This window comes from Cyprinodon tularosa, unplaced genomic scaffold (assembly GCF_016077235.1).
Source record: "Cyprinodon tularosa strain WSP-4 unplaced genomic scaffold, ASM1607723v1 ctg526, whole genome shotgun sequence".
NCBI lineage: Eukaryota > Metazoa > Chordata > Actinopteri > Cyprinodontiformes > Cyprinodontidae > Cyprinodon > Cyprinodon tularosa.
In genome coordinates this window covers 569792-589605 of record NW_024039259.1, presented here as the reverse complement: position 1 = coordinate 589605, position 19814 = coordinate 569792, and the positions used below count along the sequence as shown (strand labels likewise).

General features: G+C 35.4%; 2 protein-coding genes across 2 annotated transcripts; both read right to left on the bottom strand.

The window, feature by feature from the left end:
* Positions 1-5961: 5961 nt before the first annotated feature.
* Positions 5962-15097, bottom strand: smpdl3a (sphingomyelin phosphodiesterase acid like 3A). The gene is made up of 8 exons (XM_038304157.1): positions 14897-15097; positions 13733-13946; positions 11231-11375; positions 10544-10640; positions 9745-9908; positions 9468-9648; positions 8099-8223; positions 5962-6670 (listed from the first exon to the last, which is right to left on the bottom strand). Exons 1-8 carry the CDS (start codon positions 15000-15002, stop codon positions 6365-6367), a joined length of 1338 nt encoding a protein of 445 aa, XP_038160085.1. The 5' UTR covers positions 15003-15097; the 3' UTR covers positions 5962-6364.
* A 2128-nt stretch (positions 15098-17225) lies between these two features.
* On the bottom strand, positions 17226-18933 carry LOC119795915 (fatty acid-binding protein, brain). The gene is made up of 4 exons (XM_038304158.1): positions 18773-18933; positions 18455-18627; positions 17960-18061; positions 17226-17497 (listed from the first exon to the last, which is right to left on the bottom strand). The coding sequence occupies exons 1-4, from the start codon at positions 18843-18845 to the stop codon at positions 17447-17449; spliced, it is 399 nt and encodes a 132-aa protein (XP_038160086.1). The 5' UTR covers positions 18846-18933; the 3' UTR covers positions 17226-17446.
* Between the last annotated feature and the right edge of the window lie 881 nt (positions 18934-19814).

Here is a 19814-nt window from a genome sequence, read left to right as displayed (position 1 = left end):
GATCTATTATGGGTTATTCATAAAAAGAGCAGTAGAATGGACTCTTCTTAAAACATCACCATTTATCTTCAATTTCAGACTAATTGCTTTGGAAAAGGAGGTTGTGTGCATGAAAAAAATAAAGATAATTTATAATTGAGGTAGTTTTATCTTTTAGCAATAAGACAACAAAGGTAAAGTGTAAAAAAAAGTAATAAATTTGTGCTGAATGTAACCACTGAAATTAGTTAAAGACAAGCAGCTAATTTTCTCAATCTAACTTTCAAGATCTTAAGACCACATCTTTATTTATCAACCTTGACAAAAGATATAAAGAAATATATTAATACGGACTGTTTTATCATTATCTCCCTTCTATCTCCTCTTTCTTTCATATGTTCTCTTTTTTTCTGTTTTTCCTCTTCTGTTCTATTTACATTGCAGTGTCCATATAATCTGTAAAACTCCTTGCATAATTATAATAAAGCTATTTAATTGAATGAAACAAGTGGAACACTATGGCAATAGCCCTACTGCTCCACTTGTGAAAGTGAAATCTCTTGGGCTCTTCTTTTGGCATCAAGACAATTATTCTTATTGCCACGTTACCAGACAAAACAGCGTAAAAAAAAAAAAAAAAATACGTACACTATTTTAGGAGGGGGTCATTTTTCAAACCCCTAACGATGCTGAAAAGAATGATCTTGGTTGGAAAAAGGCAATCTGAACCACAGACACAGAGATTCCAGCTCCACAGGAGAGGGCTGCTGGATGGTTATACTATCCTGACAGTAATCCTCAGATTAACTGCTGTGGGCCTCCACCAGTCAGCCAAAATAAAAGCAGAAATCTCCATAAACGTGAATATGTGGGTCAGTGAGCCAAACGAAACAAGAGAGACAGTTTAAGACAGAACAGAACAGAAACAGAGTTTAAAGAACTGGATTTGGTTGTTTTTTATACTGTAGCTTCTTATTTAGTCTTAAAGTATTGAAGTAGAAACAAAAGCAATAATTATGCATAATACAAAGCTTATCATTAGTTATGATGGTTACCTTTTTGTATTAATATTTTCACTTTGAAGACAAAAAACAAATGTTTTCCTTGCATGTGTTTTACAAAAACAGAAAATCTTTCTGCTATTTAAAAAACGAAAATCATCTGTTTTTTAACTTCTTAATACAAACCTAAACACCACCAGTTCAACAATACAACATTAGATGGACTCTGAACCTTAGAATGTTCTACTGTCTGTATTACATTTTAGAAATTATTAAATCAAGAATTCAAAATTGTTTTTCCTTTATCATGCCTCCCAAAAGGAAACCAAAATCCTAGATAACGCACTTTCTTAAGCAGCAGGCACTAAAAACCCCTTATCTCCTTTATATGCATTGTTTCTTATCTTGCACATAAACTAGCATCCAGTTGATAAAAAGAACTGCTATATAAAAAAAAAAATCAAGCAAAGTAAAATCTGAGCTCTAAAATACATTTTTATGGGAAATTATACATTTCATTCTTGTTGAGTACATAGCTGTTATCTATGGGTATTTACTAAGGCCCCGTCCACACGAAGTCAAAACGAACATGAAACGCTAATATTTTCCAGAACGTTTGTCGTAAAGACGGAGACGTAAAATAAATGTGATCGTCCACACGAATGCATGAAAACGCTGCAAAATGTATGCCAGGCCTGTAAGTGGCGCTGTGGTGCCAAAGCAAAAATAGGCGACGAAATGTTGGGCATGCGCAGTAATATTTATACATGGTTGCCCTGCGGGTCCATTTTCGTGGTTCAGTCAAATTCAGGTGATGAACTATGTCTTCTATATTGCTCTGTTCTTCCTGGAGATATTCCAGAAGAAGATTCTGTTGTAAGCCCGACAGCAGGGTGAGTAGCATGAGCAGCAACCATTCAACACAGTACGGCGCCATTGTTGTTGTGATACTGTGTCGCGCATGCGTGTTTAGAGGCGGCGCTATGACGCATGCGTGTAAGAAAAAAAATGCGGTTAGAGCTTAAAGATGGAAACGCGAAAATGGCGTTTCAAAATCTTCCCACTCTGAAGGCTTAATAAAAAAAAGATCGTTTACAGACCCCCGAAACGCCGGCTTCGTATGGATGAGAGGCTGCTTTGGTGAAAAATTTGTGCGTTTAGGCCAGGGTTTGACTTCGTGTGGACAGGGCCTAATACTCGCTAACCTCTAGATTCAGGAACCAAACAGGTAAAGGAAAAACCTCTCAAGCCATCATGGCTTTGTCAAGCTGCTGCCTGCCTTTGTGAAGCAGGAAAAAAAAGACTAATACAAAGTGAATCCAGCACAACTTTTTATTGCCTACCTGAAATGGGTGAAAATAGTTGAATAAACTTTTGGCTCTCAAAATGGTAACAGTGCCCTATTTGTTGGTACTCGCCGATACCGATACCACCATTTTAGTGCTGGATCGAGGCCCCTCCCGATACTTGTATCGGTATTGGTGCAACACTAGTGTTTACCCTCAATTTTAATAAGGGAAATAAGATGATCTGCCAATGGAATTAGCATTTTTACCCTTAAGATAAGATATTATGCACTTGAAATAAGAGACTGCATTTTTTTTTTTTTTTTCCCTTTTACTTAGATTTACATTTTTGGCAGTGCTGTCCTAGTTTGTAAGCCATATTGAAAATGGCAATGAAAAAAATAGTCTCTAACAATGCCCTCCGACCATTAGGAACAATCACACATACAGTGTTTTGCAATAGACATCAGATAGAGTTTGGCACAAAGACGAGTGTTCTCTTGACCTTTCTCTACAGATGATGAAATTTGTGTTTAAATTAGTGTTGCACCGATACCAGTATTGGGCAGGGCCCCATTCCAGCACTAAAGTGGTGGTATCGGCAAGTACCAACAAATAGGGCACTGATACCATTTTGAGAGCCAAAAGTTTATTCAACTATTGTCACCCATTCCAGGTAGGCAATAAAAAGTTCTACTAGATTCTCTTTGTATTAGTCTTTTTCCTGCTTCATAAAGGTAGGCAGCAGCTTGACAAAGCCATGATGGCAATTATTTTACATCCAAGTAGTATGCAGTTCTTCATATAAACACACATCGATTTCTAACAGATCGTATCGGTATCTGCCAATACTGTACAGCCAGGTATAGTAGCCATAAAATGGCATCGGCTCAACACTAGTTTAAAGTCATCAATCATTACTGATGACATGAAAACACAAGTTCTAAACTTTAGCCATACAAAGCAGGCTGTATTGGAAGGAATTTGGTTTCCTCAATTAAATGTGCATAAAACACTTCTAACTACTTTTTTCAATTGTAAAGCCCATATTGCATGAGTTTATAAAGTTTAAGCTCCATTAAATGCTGCAGAAAGAATCTCGTAACACACATGCATTACAGCTCCTCTGTTTGGCTGGTCTGGAGTTGAAAGCATTGCTAATAATAGTGACTCAAGAGAAGGATCCTCATGACTGGAAGCTCTACTCCTGTTACTGTGGTGACGGAGTCCTTTCCATTGCCATTCCTACGCCATCTTAGTCTCCACGGTTACATTTGGACAGGAACTGAGAGGAAGGAGGCCCGGGATCGACAGGGAGAATAAAAGCAAAGGAGGCACAGAAGGGGAAAGAGTTTGGCAAAAGACACCAAGTACCGACTCTGGTCTCAAGAGAAGTTTCTAAACTCCTGAGCAAATAATTCTTCTCCAAAAGTGTTCTGAATATTATCTTTTAATAACAAATAATTCAGATAATTATTCTGCATAAAAGATTGGATATCCTAACATCTCATTGTTATGCAAACTGTGACAAGACAGCATTTCCTGTTTGTGTTCTTGTTTTGACCTTAAACTCTAAAATGTTCAAGAGTTTTTTTTATTGCTCCAATGAATTTTACAGAATAATAAAAAAAAATGTTGCAAAAAAAACTCAAAAAACAAAGCCTCTATTCCAAACCACTGTGAAATGAAATTTCATGCATGTCAGAAATACTGTTTTTGGAAGATGGGAAACTCTTTCTTATGCAGTCCAGCTTTTGGTGATTTGAACTGATGCATTAGCAAACACAAAAAGGCAGTGTTAGGGAAGCTTTGGGAGAGGTCCACTCAACATTTGAGAAGGGAGGCAAAGGGGACAAAAGAGTCGGGAGGGTGATGGGAAGGAGGTGAGGGTCAAATTCTTCAGTCGGTGGCTGAGAAACAAGGGGGATTTTCTAGAAGGTTTGAACAAGAGAAGAAAAGGACCGGAGGGGTGGTGATAGTGGGAGGGAATGAACTTGAATGTTGACGGTCTTTTGGGGTTAGCTGCTGAGGCTTTGGGGCTCCAGCAGGGGACACTAGTCCATGCAGCTTCAGTTTATACATTTTACTGCTTTTTTTTCCTTACTGATAACTTATGCATTCTTAAATTATCTCTAATTAACTAAATTTACAGGCTACTTTTATAACATTACTGCTGAACTTTTAATCAAAATAAAAAAGCTCATAAGTTTTTGTGACGAAACACAACTGATGTATCCAATAATGTTTTGTTTTTTTGTATATGCTGAATAATTGCAGCTAATATTCCTATTAAAATGTGATACAGTTTTAACTCAAGGCCATTCTGACTCCCATTGCCTCCTTAAGTCAGCACAGCTCAAAAGCCAAAGCTTATTTTGCTTATTTATTTTTTTTATTTAATTTGAGATATTTAACCCCAATGAAAAGCTATTTCCTAGCTCTATATTGGAGCTATATCTGGCAACGCCTGAGCTTTGTCTCACATCTAACTACTATTCCAATTTTGACTTAGGTATCCTTTACAGAAGTAAATAAATTGCATATATATTTTAGACCTGTCAACATGTTAGAAAAAAAAAGCTGGAATGTCTCTTTGTAAAATGTACCAGCAAAACAAAAAAGTATAAATACATCTTTTGTTGACAAGACAAATTTGGTAGTAAAATTTACTTGATTTTGTTAAATCAACTCTTCTTAGTAACTTAGATTTTATTGAGTGAATTCTACAAAAACTTTCTATGTAGAAAAAGTTACCTAACTAGCTTAATTAGTTCTCTAAATTGTCCTCAGGTGTGAGCGTGTGTGTGAAAGGTTGTTTGTCTCTGTGTTGCCCTGCGACAGACTGGTGACCTGTCCAAAGTGTCCCCCACCTTTCACCCATAGACTGCTGGAGATAGGCAGCAGCCCCACTGTAACCCTGACTAGGACTAAGCAGGAGAAAATAGATAGATGGATGTAGCACTTAAATGTTCTGTGATGTATTCAAAATTAATCTGATAAAAAATTTTATCCATCACATTTAAATTTGTTAACTGATTTAAAACTTGAACTAGGGGCATCTGGTTCCAAGTTTTTCGATTTCTGATATAATACTGATTTGGCAGCTTTGGGTCTGGACTGATAAGGATGCTGACCTGATATGTCACCACACATCAGACATACTTTTAGGAATTATTTTGTAGTGGGGAAAATTAGAAAAGGCTTCATCAAATGATATTTTTAAGTGAACAACAACGAATGAACCAGCTTATATTAAGCAGTGGGTTACATAAACCTTAAACAGAAGCTGAGTTATTCTATCAGCTTGGTAATATGTAAGATATTAGATGTAGGCAGAAATATTCAGAGATTAGGTTTTGTTGACTGATATCCGGATGGTTTCTGTGACATCCTTATAGCTTAAATATAAAAAAGTCTTAAGATGCATTTGTTCTGATATAAAAATAAAAAACAACATTTGAAAAGACAACACTTTTTGTATATTTTATTCCCTCCAGATACTTATACAAACTTTATTTTAAATACTATTATCCTCTTCCATGAAAAGAAGCACTGTAACTGCAGCAATCAGCATCATTTTACAATCTTTGGATTCATAATTGCACTTGAAAAGATTTTTAATAAAAAGAAAAAATTATAGAGGTGATGAGAAAAATACACAGAGATGCATCTTGATACTATGTTAAAAAATATTGTAACATAATATTTTAGCAACAAATAATCATCAGTAGAGCAACTGTGCTGCTCAACAACAGTACACATAATCAATTTAAATGAAACATAAAGACAGTAGTTATCTTTGATCTCTTTAAACTAATAGTGAAAAAAATACATTTTAAACTCCTTAAGTAACAATTCGAAGTCTTTTTCCTGAGTTTCCAAACATCTGTGTCATTTTTATTTCATTGTATTCTACAAGTCTCTAACATCAAGTAATTGGCATAAAACTGAAAAAAATACCACTTTAACAAAAAATACCACCTTAAGAACAAATTATTTGTTGAATATTGGTTTTAGTGAAAGCAGATGCTCACATTTCCCTTCTGATTCCGGCAGTTATCAAAAATCTTAAAGACTGTTTCCTGAGGATAAAGTTTGCTACAAGGCTGCACTAGCAGCACATTTGTTGTAGGACTTCTGGTCCAGGTAAAGCACAGCACACACCTGGTTGACCTTACAGCTTCCATCACAGGTGATCCTGTTGTCGTAGCTGACCATAAAATGGCTGAAGTACTGGTCAAACGCTTTGGCCTGTGGCAGCAAGAAGCTCAGGCCCAGCTGAAGAAGACTTTTTGGCTGCAGGTCTTTCAGCCCAAAAGCCTCGGTCATGACGTATTCCAGCCTCCAGTCGGACCTTTGTTTCTCGTTGGCCTCCGTCAGATTCAAGTAGTACTGCCAGATATCCTTCAAAGGGACAGAAAAGCCCAAAAAGAGACAGAGGAAGAAAAAAAAAAGTCTTTGAGTCACTTTAAAAGCCAGAAACAGTTTTTGTGTTCTGATTGGCACCGTAATTAATCCTAAAAGCGCATATAGCTTCGGTCTGTAAGCAGAGAGATGAAAGGAATTAGCAGTTAAGCCTAATTCTATTAGAATATCCGACAATGTTTTTTAAATTCTGTTAGTTTGTGGATTATATAGTGAGAGAGAATAAATCAATGTCAATGAAACAATGAACCTTGTGGTAATCCATCATTCTTTTGATAAAATAACAAGCTTATGCTTAGTAAAATGCTCCTTATACATCAAAAACAACCAGCAAATTCCACTAAGTTATAAACACAATAATCCAATTTTAGCTGTTTTTTATGTCCTACTATTCAATGCTGAACACTAAATGTAACCTATGAACATTTCGTTTATTCAGAACATTTAATTTAACATAACAGAGTTTTTATAAAATGTTTTGTTTGGGTTTAAAAATAATTAGGTGAATATATGATGCAGTAGATTTAGAAAAGGAGTAAAACACAAAAAAACTCTAAGATAATGGATGTAAGATATTTTTATTATGCTCCAAAACAACCAAAAGTAATTTAATACTGAATTTCAGCTGATATACCTTTATGTAGTTAATTAGTAATGAAATGCCTCTGGTCAGAAAACTCCTGGCTGATAAATCAAACGCACCCTCTCACAGGAGAACATGCATATCCCTGTCAGAACCATTGTCTGATATCCTTTTACTCCAAACTACATGAGATAAAGATTTTGCATCCAATCAAAGTTCCAGAATTTACCAGTAGGTCAAGTCTTGAGACGTTCCTATTTTAGCTGCTGCATGAGTCTATGTTCTGACAAAATCCCTGATTTATTAGCATTTTTTTTAATTTTTTTGCAGAGCTTGTGGTCCCTGTTTGTGTAGAGAGATCAGACTTAAGCCTAAGACCACCGTGTTCAATGATAAAGCTCAAGAATATGGAGTGACAGCAGAAAACCAAAAGTGGTATCTGGCATTCTACTTAAAAAAAAGACATAGTCCTGTTGAAAACTGAACTGGATCATTTGGCTAAAGTGATGCATTTTGGAGTGTTAGTTCTCAAGGCTCTGCTCGTGAGGCCTGTACAGACTCAGACTGAGAAGCTGAACAGCGAATCTAACTTTAGATTGAAATTGACATTTTGTAAAGTGACGTGAATAAAATTGTCCATCAAGTCAACATCAGCCAGTTTCATGGTCCAAACGCTTGTGCAATGAATTCCAAAAACATTAATGTTAATGAGGTGGTTAGCTATGTTTTATATACTGTTGTATTCCTTTAAATCAGTAATGTTTGTCTGAGAAGAATGTGAACATAACTAGAATAAAAGCCTTTAGTTTGTTCTACCTTCTTACCTTCATACTGAAGTCCTCGTTGTTGTATAGATACATGCGGAAACCTGGGTTGTTGGAATACGGCTCTAAAACATTTTTGATGGGCGTAACAGCCGGCGACACGAACAGAGAATTTACTGGTTCACCTGCAGAACAACCGCATGGAGTCAAGATTTTTTTTATCCAACACAATCAAACCTTGTACTTATTAACCACTTAACAAATATGTGTTTAGATCTTTGTACACAAATCACAGTTTTAATAACAGAGGAGTTGAATATTACAAAATAGGGTGATCTAATAGAGATAGAAAGATCATGGAGATCAGGTACTTTCTTTCACTGAAAGTAAAGCAAGATCTATTTCCAGAGAAAAACCTTTCCTTGATCCTCAGTGTCGTTACAACATGTTAATATGCAAAGGTACTGTATATTACTTTATATTTATTCTACAGTTTATAGGTACTTCGTACTAAAGTCTAAACAAGAATGGTTATACGTTCTTCACAGTTTAAGTGTTTTTTGACACAGTAGTTAGTACATTTAGTCTAGTTTAGAGTCTGCTCAGGGGCTGAAATCTAACCACACAGAAACAACTAGAAATAAGTATAAATTTTTTAAATTAAGTGTATTTACCCTTAATTTCAGTAGGTGAATGAGAGGATTTTTGCTCTTAAAATAAGATATTTAGATAAACTGCACTTGAAATAAGACAATGCAATTGTGTTTTCTTATTTTAAATGTGAATTGTCTTGTTTCATTGGCAAAATGTATCCTTTACCTCCTCAATCCAAGAACAAATGCACTTATTTTAAGAGAAAATGAATTATAAAGATTTGTTTTTTTAGGAGACCTAAAACAAGCCTGATTAATAATAAAAATATACAATTAATAATAAAATAAATAATAAAAATTCTAAGCTCCTAATAAACCCTTTTTGTAAATAAATGGAATGAAAAAATGAATGGAATAAACAACAGATTAATTAAGAAGGCAGGTTGAGGACAAACATACATTTCTGGAAGATGGGTGGGGAAAGTCTCAAAATAAAGTTTTAAATCCTTCTTTATTTTTGCATTGATCCAAAAAGACATCCTTTACTTTTTTTTATACAATATAACAAATTGTATTCTTTCCGTTTACTCACAGACAAAGAAAACAGAGTAAGTATGGCTTTAGGTAATTGTTAAGAATGCTGTTTAAACATCTTCAAAACAAACTAAAACTAACTCATCCGACCTTAATTTGAACTGTAAATCTCTCTGTTTGATTTTTTTATTAAATCATATTAGAATGGGTATCAAATCAGATCAGAATTAACCAGCAGAGACGAGTATCAAACAGCTTCAAGTGCCCCAAATAAAAGATTGTCAGTACTTGTCTTTTCTCACCCTGTTCGTCTAACAGCACCATGATGCTGTCTCTGTGGGTGTGGCCGTAAAACTGTCCAGCAACAACATGGCTGTACTTCCTGAAGATGGACACCAGCCTCTCGTTGTGGCGCTCTCTGATAGCGGTGACGTTTCTGACAAAGGGCAGGTATCCCACCGGGACGTGGGCAATGATGTAGACCTAAACAACAAATGCATCAGGCGGAGCGGATTAAACCGACTTTAAAGGATATCACACACAGCCATGAGGAAGCGAAATTAAAGGAAAAGTTCACACCTTTTCTTGGCTCTGAGCAGCTTTCTGCAGAATCTTCTCCAGCCACTCAAACTGTCCAGCTGGGTCTGTCATGTTACTTGTAACTTTATCAGGACCGTAGTAAAGGATGGTGTTGAGACTCACTAACCGAAGACCAGGTTTTACCAGCTGAGAGTAGAAACCACCTACAGAAACAGAGCAAAGCCCAAAATACAGCCTGATGCTTCTTAAATGAAGCCATCTGTAAATTTTTCCAACATTTCCAACAGGTTAACGTACAGTTAAAGTAAAACATTCACATGCATGGAACGCAGAGATATATTATTAGGTATTCAATTCCTTAAACTGATGAGATGCTGCCTTTTTGAGTCAAAACTAAACTGATCTTACACCAAGAATGAATTTAAAGATCAAATACTGATACCTTGGTATTTGAATTCATTTTTACAATGCAGAAATCATTTAGAAATTTCCTATCAGCATCCAGTAACATATTCACATAAAAACAGAGCAGATCAATTTAATGTCAACAGTAAAAACACTAAAGCTGCCCAACCTAAGTTTATATTGAAAAAGTATAATTTCACCACATTAGGATATAAAAAGCGTGGAGACCATGAATATTGGAATGGATGTTATTAAAATAGACCAAATCTAACTGGATTTGAATAAAATTTTTCCCCGATGTTGTGGTTTAGAGCTCTACAAGTAAACTAAAATGAAGTGAAGTGATTCAAATTAAGATATAAAGCAGCTCAGATTAACAGCTGAATCAGTTTATGTAAAACATTCTATCCCGATCCAGGAGGCCCTAATCTACCTTGTGAGAGAGTGGAGAGAGCTTCAGCGTCCAACCAGGGCTTCCAGAGAGCAGCGGCTGCTTTGTAGATGGCGTTAGGGGAGTCTGGCATCTGGTCCTGGATGAATAAAGATAAGCAATCACTGGAAAACAATTCAAACCTTCTTATAGTTTTAAGGTTTCAGGATAAAATAACAATTGATCTGATCTGACCAGGACTCTCTTAAAAAAATGTTTTAACCTCAATGAAATCTACCTGAATAAATACAGGTTACATTCATAGATGGAAACAAAATTAATGAAAAATAACATGGAAGATCACTGGATACTTAAATAGAAATAAGAAACAATCACTATATTGCAGCCATATGTTGCTCTACAAGCTGGTGAATCAAAGGTTGTAAATTATTCACAGCATCCATGTTGGTTTTGTTTTGTTAAATGCTTAATGTGATGAAGAGATAAACAAAGTCTTGATTTTTAAAACCTCAGAAGTGAAAGAAGATGTGGTTTTATTTTTATAAGAGCAGGTCATGAGAAGATTGACTGAGTCATACCTCTGGGTAACTGATTGCTGCATATCTGATTATCACAAATTTCCCCTAAAAATGACCTGATTCCTTTCTTCAGGACTAACTTAACACAGCTGGGGAATAACATGGTCACACTTGTTGTCTCCATCCTTCCTCCCTGATGCGTCACGGTTACCTGGGGCCAGTAGTCATGGTTTCCCACAGCTGGGTAGACAGTCAGGTTGGGGAAGTGTTTGGTGATGGTCTGCGTCATGTTGCTGATCACCTGGATCACCAAGTCTGTAGAAAGCTCATCTGGAGGAACATGAGGTGGACTGTCCCTGTGAGACAAACAATATAAACCCTTCATAATATGCTTATCTAATAAAGATAAAATGAGAGGAATTAGAAACACAAAGTACATTTGTCAGGGTCCCTACAGCATAAGGCAAGATAAATTCAAGACTTTTTAAAACTTTTTAATGCCACTTGAAATAAAAATTTAAGACCAAATTCACAAGAAACACAAGAAAAACCTGCTTGCGACAACTTAACCCAAAGGTTTATTTTAACATAAACCCCTGCACTAATGTTTCAAATTTTGAAAAGCTTCCCATACAGGAAGAAAGCTACAAACACACAAATGACAGATATATTTTAACAATTATTTAACTGAATTCACAAACTTTGTTTTAGCAGGGGAAAAAAATCAGTTTTAAAGCCACAACATAACCAGTGCTAAGTCTTTTTTGCAGCTATTTTTCTTTGTATCGTTTTCTTAGTATGTTTGATTTGGTGATAAGTGGAGGCGTAACTCGATTTTGACGCTTTGTGTTTCGTGCTTCGCATGTGTGACTCCACTGCCTTAATTCCCATCGTTCTGAGCTTGAATGACTTCTTGCACAAAATCCACTGAGCCTCATGTATGTTCCCTGGTTTTAGCCATGGAGAAAACTCTTGGCTGGAGCCAATTTTGGTTACATTTACACTTGCTCATATTTTCCAGACAAAAAGTTAATGGCGCATCTCCCAAATGTCCCGGCCGCAACAACGCTTTTATTGGTTCCGCTATCGGGACGGAACCAATAATGGCAAGTCGTTATTCTTTTTAAATACAAAAAAAAAATTGTCAATTTTAATGTTTTATTTAGATTAAAAATATTTATGATGTTTTAAAAATTAAGACCTGCGAAAGACTGATTTAAGATATTTTAATACCAATTAAGGCCTTAGTTTTATTTTGAAGAATTCAATGCCTTTTAAGACTTTTTAAGGACCCGCGGGAACCCTGTTTGTTAACTTTGTTGGTATTAGCCAAATGTTAATTATAATCTTAGCGGTAATACGGTTGTCAAAAATATTTATACTCTAAATGTATTGTTACTTAAAAAAAGCATTTGCATATTATTCCTGTTAATTTTAGATTACTGCCTAATTTTACATATAAATAATGATACATCTGAAAACTTCAAAATATTGGAAGATTTTGTCTTACTTGGGTTGTTCATTTTGTATTTACTAGCATATTGTTCTGTTTTTTCCACGCGATATAGAAAAAAAAGTGAGTTTTTCATGTTATTTTTAATTAATTTTTTATGCCATTGGTGTCAAAAATGGTATCGACTATAGAATATTTTGGTCGGTATCAATATAAAGTTTCAAATTTTACTGTAGTCATAGTACACAAAGATCGAATCATGACTCCAATTAATGTATCTATTTAAATATTATACAAATAAAAAGATTGACAAAAGATATATTGGTAAAGATATGAATCAAGATATCCTAAAGGGAGTAGGTCAAAGTAAAACTTATATTTCTACTCCCTTCTAAATTCATCACAACAAATTAAACATATTTAATTCAAATGAATGTTTTTTAAGTCTTCCTCAACTCCATAAAAACTACAATCACTTCCTTACAGTCCAGCTAAAATGTATAAAGACTCTTTAAAATAACTTCCTCATGAAAAACCACAGAAGATAATAATCTTCAGGAAGAGGGAAGTGAAGCTTCCTCTTAACTGAACGTCAGGAATAGAGGTCACAAAAAAAAAAAAAATCATAGTCTGTTTGCTGATCTTTTAAACCATCTTCCAAAAACAGAGGAGGACTTTTCAAATAAAAGGAATATTAACATTAATGAACGAATTACTTTAATCTAGCATAATTACCAACTTAACACATACAAACATAATGTATAGCTTGTGATATATATGATTAAAAATGAGCTATATAAGTTAGTGCTAATGTGTGAAAAGCGGTATGGAGAAGTGAAACTTTCATATTCATACCCCTTTTTGTTTCCTACTTCATTTATGAGTCCATTGTACTCCAAAACAGAGGAGAGAAGGGCCTGTAATTAATTCCTTTCTCTTTAAATAAAACAGATAGATATATGCAACTTTTTTATTATAAAGAAATTTGTTGCAATTATCTTTTAATTTAAATGGAAAATTTTAACTTTAACAGCACTAAAGAGTCATCTGGGACCAATTGAAAATGAAAGTAACTTAAAATCTTTGAACTTTTCTAAGTCCACCACTAGAGTAAAAAAAGGAACAGGAACTGTGAACTGGTTCTTTCTATTCCTGACAGACATTCACCAATTCAGCGTTTCGCATTATTCTATAATGAGACAAACCGAACTAATACTTTTAAAGTATTTTTCAGTCGTCACCTTCAGTGTGCGTACTGACCCGGTCCATATGATGAAGTCCTGTGGCTGTGTGAGTGGAGCCATGTTGGCAAAGGCTGATTGGATCAGGCTGTAGGGGGAGTCGCACAGGAAGTCTCCGTACAGCCCTGCGTGGGTGGCGGGGGCTCCTTTAGAGGAGAAGCACACCTTGGTGGGGTCCTGGGCCAGGTGGTAGGTGGGGTCCAGGTGGAGGTCAGTGATGTGCCAGAACCTGCCTGAGAAAACAGAACACTGATAAATAATCATTTTAGAATATTGTTTCCTATCCACTGGAATGAACTAAATGTGGGAACTATAGTCATATGTTTACATCACCACAGTGTTTCTTTTCACCAGTTTCTTTTTTTTTAATCACTGCTGCTTACTTTAATCAAGACTGCACTTTAAAAAATGAAAAAGTCTAGAGAGCTGTACTAAAATAAAATTATTTTTGTATACATTTGTGTGTAAAAAATGAAAAAAATAGAATCTAAGTCATAGAAGTTACAGTTGTTTTAGCAGAAGTAGTGTTACTGATATTATTTTATTATAACCCTAGCAACAAATATACATAAATACAACCATGTCATGTAAAACACAAACATGAGAAAATTTGTAGAAATAAATACATAAAATATGTATGTTTATTTCTTAAAAGGGTAAAATGTCTTCAATCTTATTTTTCCTATTAGTAACTGCCTTTGAGCGTCAGCTAAGGATGAAGCCATGGTGTGATGATGAAGGTCCAGGGGTTCTGCTCCTGTTTCCTATCTGCCTACTTTAAAAATGTAAAACAATAAAGGCCACTAGAGCCCAAAAATAAACAACAAAAATAAACAACAACAACAACAACAAAAAAAAAACATTAAACCCCATGGATGACTCCTATGGCAGAACTCCCCTTAAAGTTTGATCAATTCTTAGATTTTTGATTTTGGCACAGATAACGCGCACTGAACATAATAATTTAACGTATAAAATGTATGAATACAGGATATTTTACAATTTGGCAGGTGAATAATGAGCAAAGCTCCGCAATGTTTATAAATATATCCTATTTTATTTAATGATGTGGGCGTTTGTTGCTGTTTAACGCGCAATGTTAAAAATACTGACTAATCCTCTCTGCATGCAGGAGCCCTGGGATTTATTTCTATATTAATAAAAGACTGCAGCAGCTTCTTACCTGTTTCTGGCAGGAAGCTGCTTCCAGTCGGAGCTGCAGAAACCAGAGTCTCTCTGAAGAGCAGCAACAGGAACAAACACACAACCTGAGCCATGATTAGAGACATGATACAAAACGAGGTGATACGTTGGTTAAACAACAAGGAAAAGCGGCAGGACTGAGGAACCGATCAGGTCCTAAAAGTAAACAGGAAGTTCAGAGACCAGCTGGTCAGCTGACTGAAAGGGGGAGGAGTTAAACAAGAGAAAAAACTTTACTGGTTAAAATTTTTTTTCATCTTTTTAATGCTGCATTTTGTTCCCTCTAGATGACATTAAAAATAAACTGACCCATTTATTTTTTTTTTTATTTTAATATTATTAATGCTGTCGTAAACTTAATAAATTGTCCTACATAAACCTTTAAACCTCATAATTTATTTTCATTTGGCGAATTAAGCAAACAGAGGTGAACTTCTTGTTTTAATCTGCATCATCGTCCTCCTGCTAGTATAACATTTAGTTTTAATTAAATGTATGTTGTTCATTTCCCAAAAGCCAGTGTTAAGTTTTCCAGATGTAACACAACACATCATTTAAAAAGCTCCACCTTTGTTTTTGACCAACTGAAGGTTGATTTAATCTTTTTCTAATATGGTGCTGTGATCCGGCAGCTGCCTTTAAGAGTTCAAAGTTTAGTATTTGGCTGATTCAGGATCAGATCACTGACCTCTATCCAGATGTGATGAAAAATCATATCCTCATGTCTGCTCTATGGTTAGGGCCCGTTAAACCATCCATGTTTCACTGCAAACACATTTGTCAAGGAAGCATCATTATTAGAGATTAAAGGTAAGGTAATATGGAAAATGAACATGGTAATCATCATGTTTCCAAAGTGTTTGTGTTAATTTATTGCTCTCATTCAGTGGCTCGGCTATTGCTTCATCACACCACGGCTGTGGATTTTGCCACCACAAAGGTGGTAAATCTTTCGGGATGATAAACTGGAATCCCCGTGAGAAATCAGAAGGATCCTCATACCCTGTTGGCATCCCTTTGATGAGACAGAGGAGATAAAGGCATGCCTCCTTTAATGGCACATAGTGTGTTACAAATAATAAATGGTTTCTTCCCTGAAGATGTGTTACTTTCTGCACTGAGGTTTAACACAGAAAACAATGAAGCCGCCTGGTACATCACTAAACAAAAAGGAGGGGTTGATGTTCGCCTTGAAAGAGAAACAAACCCACCTGTTGAAGTATTTGAGTGGTTATCGAGTGGTTCTCCTGGTGAGTGGTTCTCCTTTTTTATGCTTTACCCACTTGGAAAGACATAATCTCAGCCAGATTATGGAGTTCATTTTGGTGTTCAGCAGGATAATATCAAGACTAGAAGCTTTTGATTATAATTGGCATTTGAAAAAACAATCTATTATTGAATTTATGAGACTTTATGGAAAAGAACATACAAAAAACATAGTTTGTCACACAGAGTGTCAGACACTGACCTTAATGAACCATCTCAACTTTTCTATTTGAGTCTAAAATGACCACTCTACTTAGGTATATTAATGATTAACAGTAAATCTCTTCACGAAATGCTAGAAAATATCGTATGTAGAGAGAATTGCAAGAAAAGCCCAACAAACCATCAACTCTGGAAATACAAAGGTTCAGTCAATTCTTGAAGAACTTCATGTGTTTAGGTGGAGAAAATAAAAGTGTCATAAATGGAAATGTAGTCAACCTGCACTGCAAGAAAATATCCCACCTTCACTGAGGCTTACCATTCTTTAATGATATGATAATCTAACCAAGTGCTTTAGGTATTAGAGAAAAGTTTTGGCTGCTGGAGTTCTGTATCACATTCAGACATATGATAGACTACAGAAAAGGTTCAACAATGCTGTTTTTTATGAAAGATGGTCGATTTTTCCAATTAATAACTTGGTATTCTTTAAATATAAATGCGTAAATCAAAACCTTGGTTATTGTGCCTGTGCCAACCCTTCCTGTATTCAGTAGAGGAACTGGATGATTCTAGCAAAGATTCACAGATTAGATGTACAGAGTAATTTCATACATGGAGTTTAAGGGAATGGAAAATTAACTACCATGTTCCCTGATATGATAACAAAATGTGTTATTGTTACTATAGGTGACAAATTCTGCATTGAGCCTTTGTCACAGTGTTGTTCTGCAGTGAGTTAAATCTGTGTTTATTTAATAGAGAACATACTTTATCCAGAAATGTCAAAGGTTAGTCTAAAAACTACCCTTTTTAAACAACTGACCTCTTATAATCAGACCAAACCATTCATTTAAATCAATACAAGCATGTAAACACAACACATTTCGTTTCTTTATTTTGTTTTACACAGAGTTGCAAAGTCCTTCCATCTGTCATGACAGAATTGGATTCATATAAAAAAAAAAAACATCTTACAAAACATGTGCAGCTTGCAGATCTTTTACATGCAGAGGAGAATGAAGTGCAAAGAGCAAACAGTCCACAATAATTATGAAAACAACACGGCTTGGCCGGTCAGTGGTGCTGTCAGTGTGAGCTCTCATGCCTTCTCATAGGTGCGCACCGCATGGACATCTTCAAAGGTCAGATTCTGCACAAAACAAAACAAAAAAATCCCATTATTTTTCTTTTAAAGCTCAGTTTATATAAAATAAGCATGGGAATAAATTACAGGTGCTGCCAGTAAAAAAAAATATTATGCTTGATGATATGATATCTATAGCTTTGTATTGGGATTTGTTGTTTAGTCTTCACATTGATTTTCTGTATTTAATTTCTAGCTCAGAACCCAAATATTTTTATTTAAACAGCTTCATTCAAAGAAATGCCTAATGAACCCTGTAGCATCCTTCCCATAAAAAACAAAAACAAACATCGTTTATCATCATCTTAAACTTTGAATTAAAAGGTTAAATAACTCATATGGTCATAGGATATTGTGCTATTTTCCTATTTAAACCTGTTTTCTTGGGAAATTATTTTGACTGAGCAATAGTCAAAAGTTAGAAAAAGCTAATAAAATGCAGAAGTGAACTTAATCTTGTGCCTTTACCATGATCATCTTGCCGTCTTTGATCTCTCTAACAAACTTGGTCTCTTTGCCGTCCCATTTCTGGACGTGGACCAGCTTGTCTCCATCCAGAGTCACAGTGGACTGAAAAGAATCAGAGAAAAGAAGAGTTTCAATCTGAAAACAACAAGTTGAACCTTTATAAGGCTGCTGGTTTTCTCCAGATGAGTGAAGATGTTTATTAGTGGTGCTGACTTATAAACATACCTAAAATCAAGAGTTTAGAAACCGTTCCAGGATTTTAACAGCCATGAAAAAAGACATTTGTTTCCCGGAATAAAGAAAAGCTGTATACTTATTTTCAAATTTTAAGTATCTTCAAAGTAGTAACAAAAAGTTTTCAATCTTACAAAAATACTTTAAGTTGTTCCTCATATTCAGACACTGAATATCTTTCTTTTTATTCTTACTCTTATTGTATAAATAAAGTTTTTAGGTTAACTGAAGAGGTTTGAGTCTTGTGTTCTGGGACCTTACTTTGCAGTTTCTGTCATCAGCAGTGGTTTCATCGAACTCCTCTCCCAGTGTGAAAGTTATCTCTGTGTTTTTGAAGGTGCTCTGGGTGCGGATTGCCACCTTGTCTCCCTCCTGGCTGATGATGACGGTCGGTTTGGTCACATTACCAACCTGCCTGGTGGCAAAGCCAACACCTGAAGGAAGAGAAACAGGGAGAATTTTATTGAAGACCTCTTTATTCTTAACAATCCTCTTATTCCTGATGTGTAGTTTGCATATTAATTATTGAGCTATGGTATTTCATATAGTAAGAAGTAAGAAAGACCACATGTCACTCACCAAGTGCTTTCATGTACTCATCGAAGTTCTCGCTTTCGACCAGCTTCCAAGTGGCACAGAAGGCGTCAACCATGGTGAAGGTTTGCAGAGGACAAAGTTATCTCCAAAATGCACTGAGCAAGCTGCAGCTTTTGCAGATTTACTCCACACACTTATCAGCCTGCCTCTTATTATTATGCACACATGTGGGTGTGGCTCAGCACCCTATTGGCTCAGGAGATTTTAACTGAGCTGTGATTGGCTGAGAAATTGGGTCAAGTTCTTTAACAGAAAAGTAGAAATTTAGTTAACCCATTTATATGTTTAAAGATTCAATATCTGTTATATATTAGAGTCATTTCTGTTGAAAGACACAAGATTTTTCATTTAAGTAAAGACAATTTATTTTTAAGGATGATCAATTTAATTTGGTCAATGTTTTTTTGAAAAAAAAAAATCTATAAGTTTAGAAATCTTATATCAGTTTTTTGACCTTTAGTCACATCAGGACAGGTTGAGGCTGCAGCAGTAGATTTGTGATTTTTTAAGTTTTCGTCCATTTTTAGTAGTCAGACTGTTGTGTTTGTGACTACTGCATCCTGCAGGGGGTCATCATTGAGGCAGAATTACTTTGTTTGACAGCCTATTGTCCTCACAATAGGCTTACAATAGACACAATCTCCTTAAGTGGAAAATACACACTAATTAATGAGGGTGAATGTCTGCATATGTCCATGTTAGAGACTGAGTTCAGTCAGCTTTCCCCCATAACATTAAAATGTGAACTAAAGAACTTTGATCACTTTCAGGATTGGAGGATGAAAACAGTAGCATTTTTTTTATTAACCCCAATTTTAGTTTCTACTTTCATTGAATCTAGAACCTCATTGAAATTATCAAGAGGACTTAACTCTAATTTAGTATTAGCTACACAGAAATATGAAAAATGAAGACTGCCAATCCTCAGATGAGGTTTAGTGAAGCCAAGAGGAAAAAGCAAACCATATGTTAAAGCGTTGGAGATTCTAGTTCTCTATTTGTAACTGCAGCCTTGGACAAAGGT

Excerpts from the sequence above, each read along its gene's own strand:
- smpdl3a (XM_038304157.1), bottom strand. The coding sequence starts at position 15,002 with ATGTCTCTAATCATGGCTCAGGTTGTGTGTTTGTTCCTGTTGCTGCTC. Across the intron at positions 11,376-13,732 it reads GACTTCATCATATGGACCGG|GGACAGTCCACCTCATGTTC; the intron begins GTCAGTACGCAC and ends TTTGTCTCACAG. Across the intron at positions 6,671-8,098 it reads ACGAGGACTTCAGTATGAAG|GATATCTGGCAGTACTACTT; the intron begins GTAAGAAGGTAG and ends GTCCCTTTGAAG.
- LOC119795915 (XM_038304158.1), bottom strand. The coding sequence starts at position 18,845 with ATGGTTGACGCCTTCTGTGCCACTTGGAAGCTGGTCGAAAGCGAGAAC. Across the intron at positions 18,628-18,772 it reads TGAGTACATGAAAGCACTTG|GTGTTGGCTTTGCCACCAGG; the intron begins GTGAGTGACATG and ends CTCTTCCTTCAG. Across the intron at positions 18,062-18,454 it reads CTGATGACAGAAACTGCAAA|TCCACTGTGACTCTGGATGG; the intron begins GTAAGGTCCCAG and ends GATTCTTTTCAG.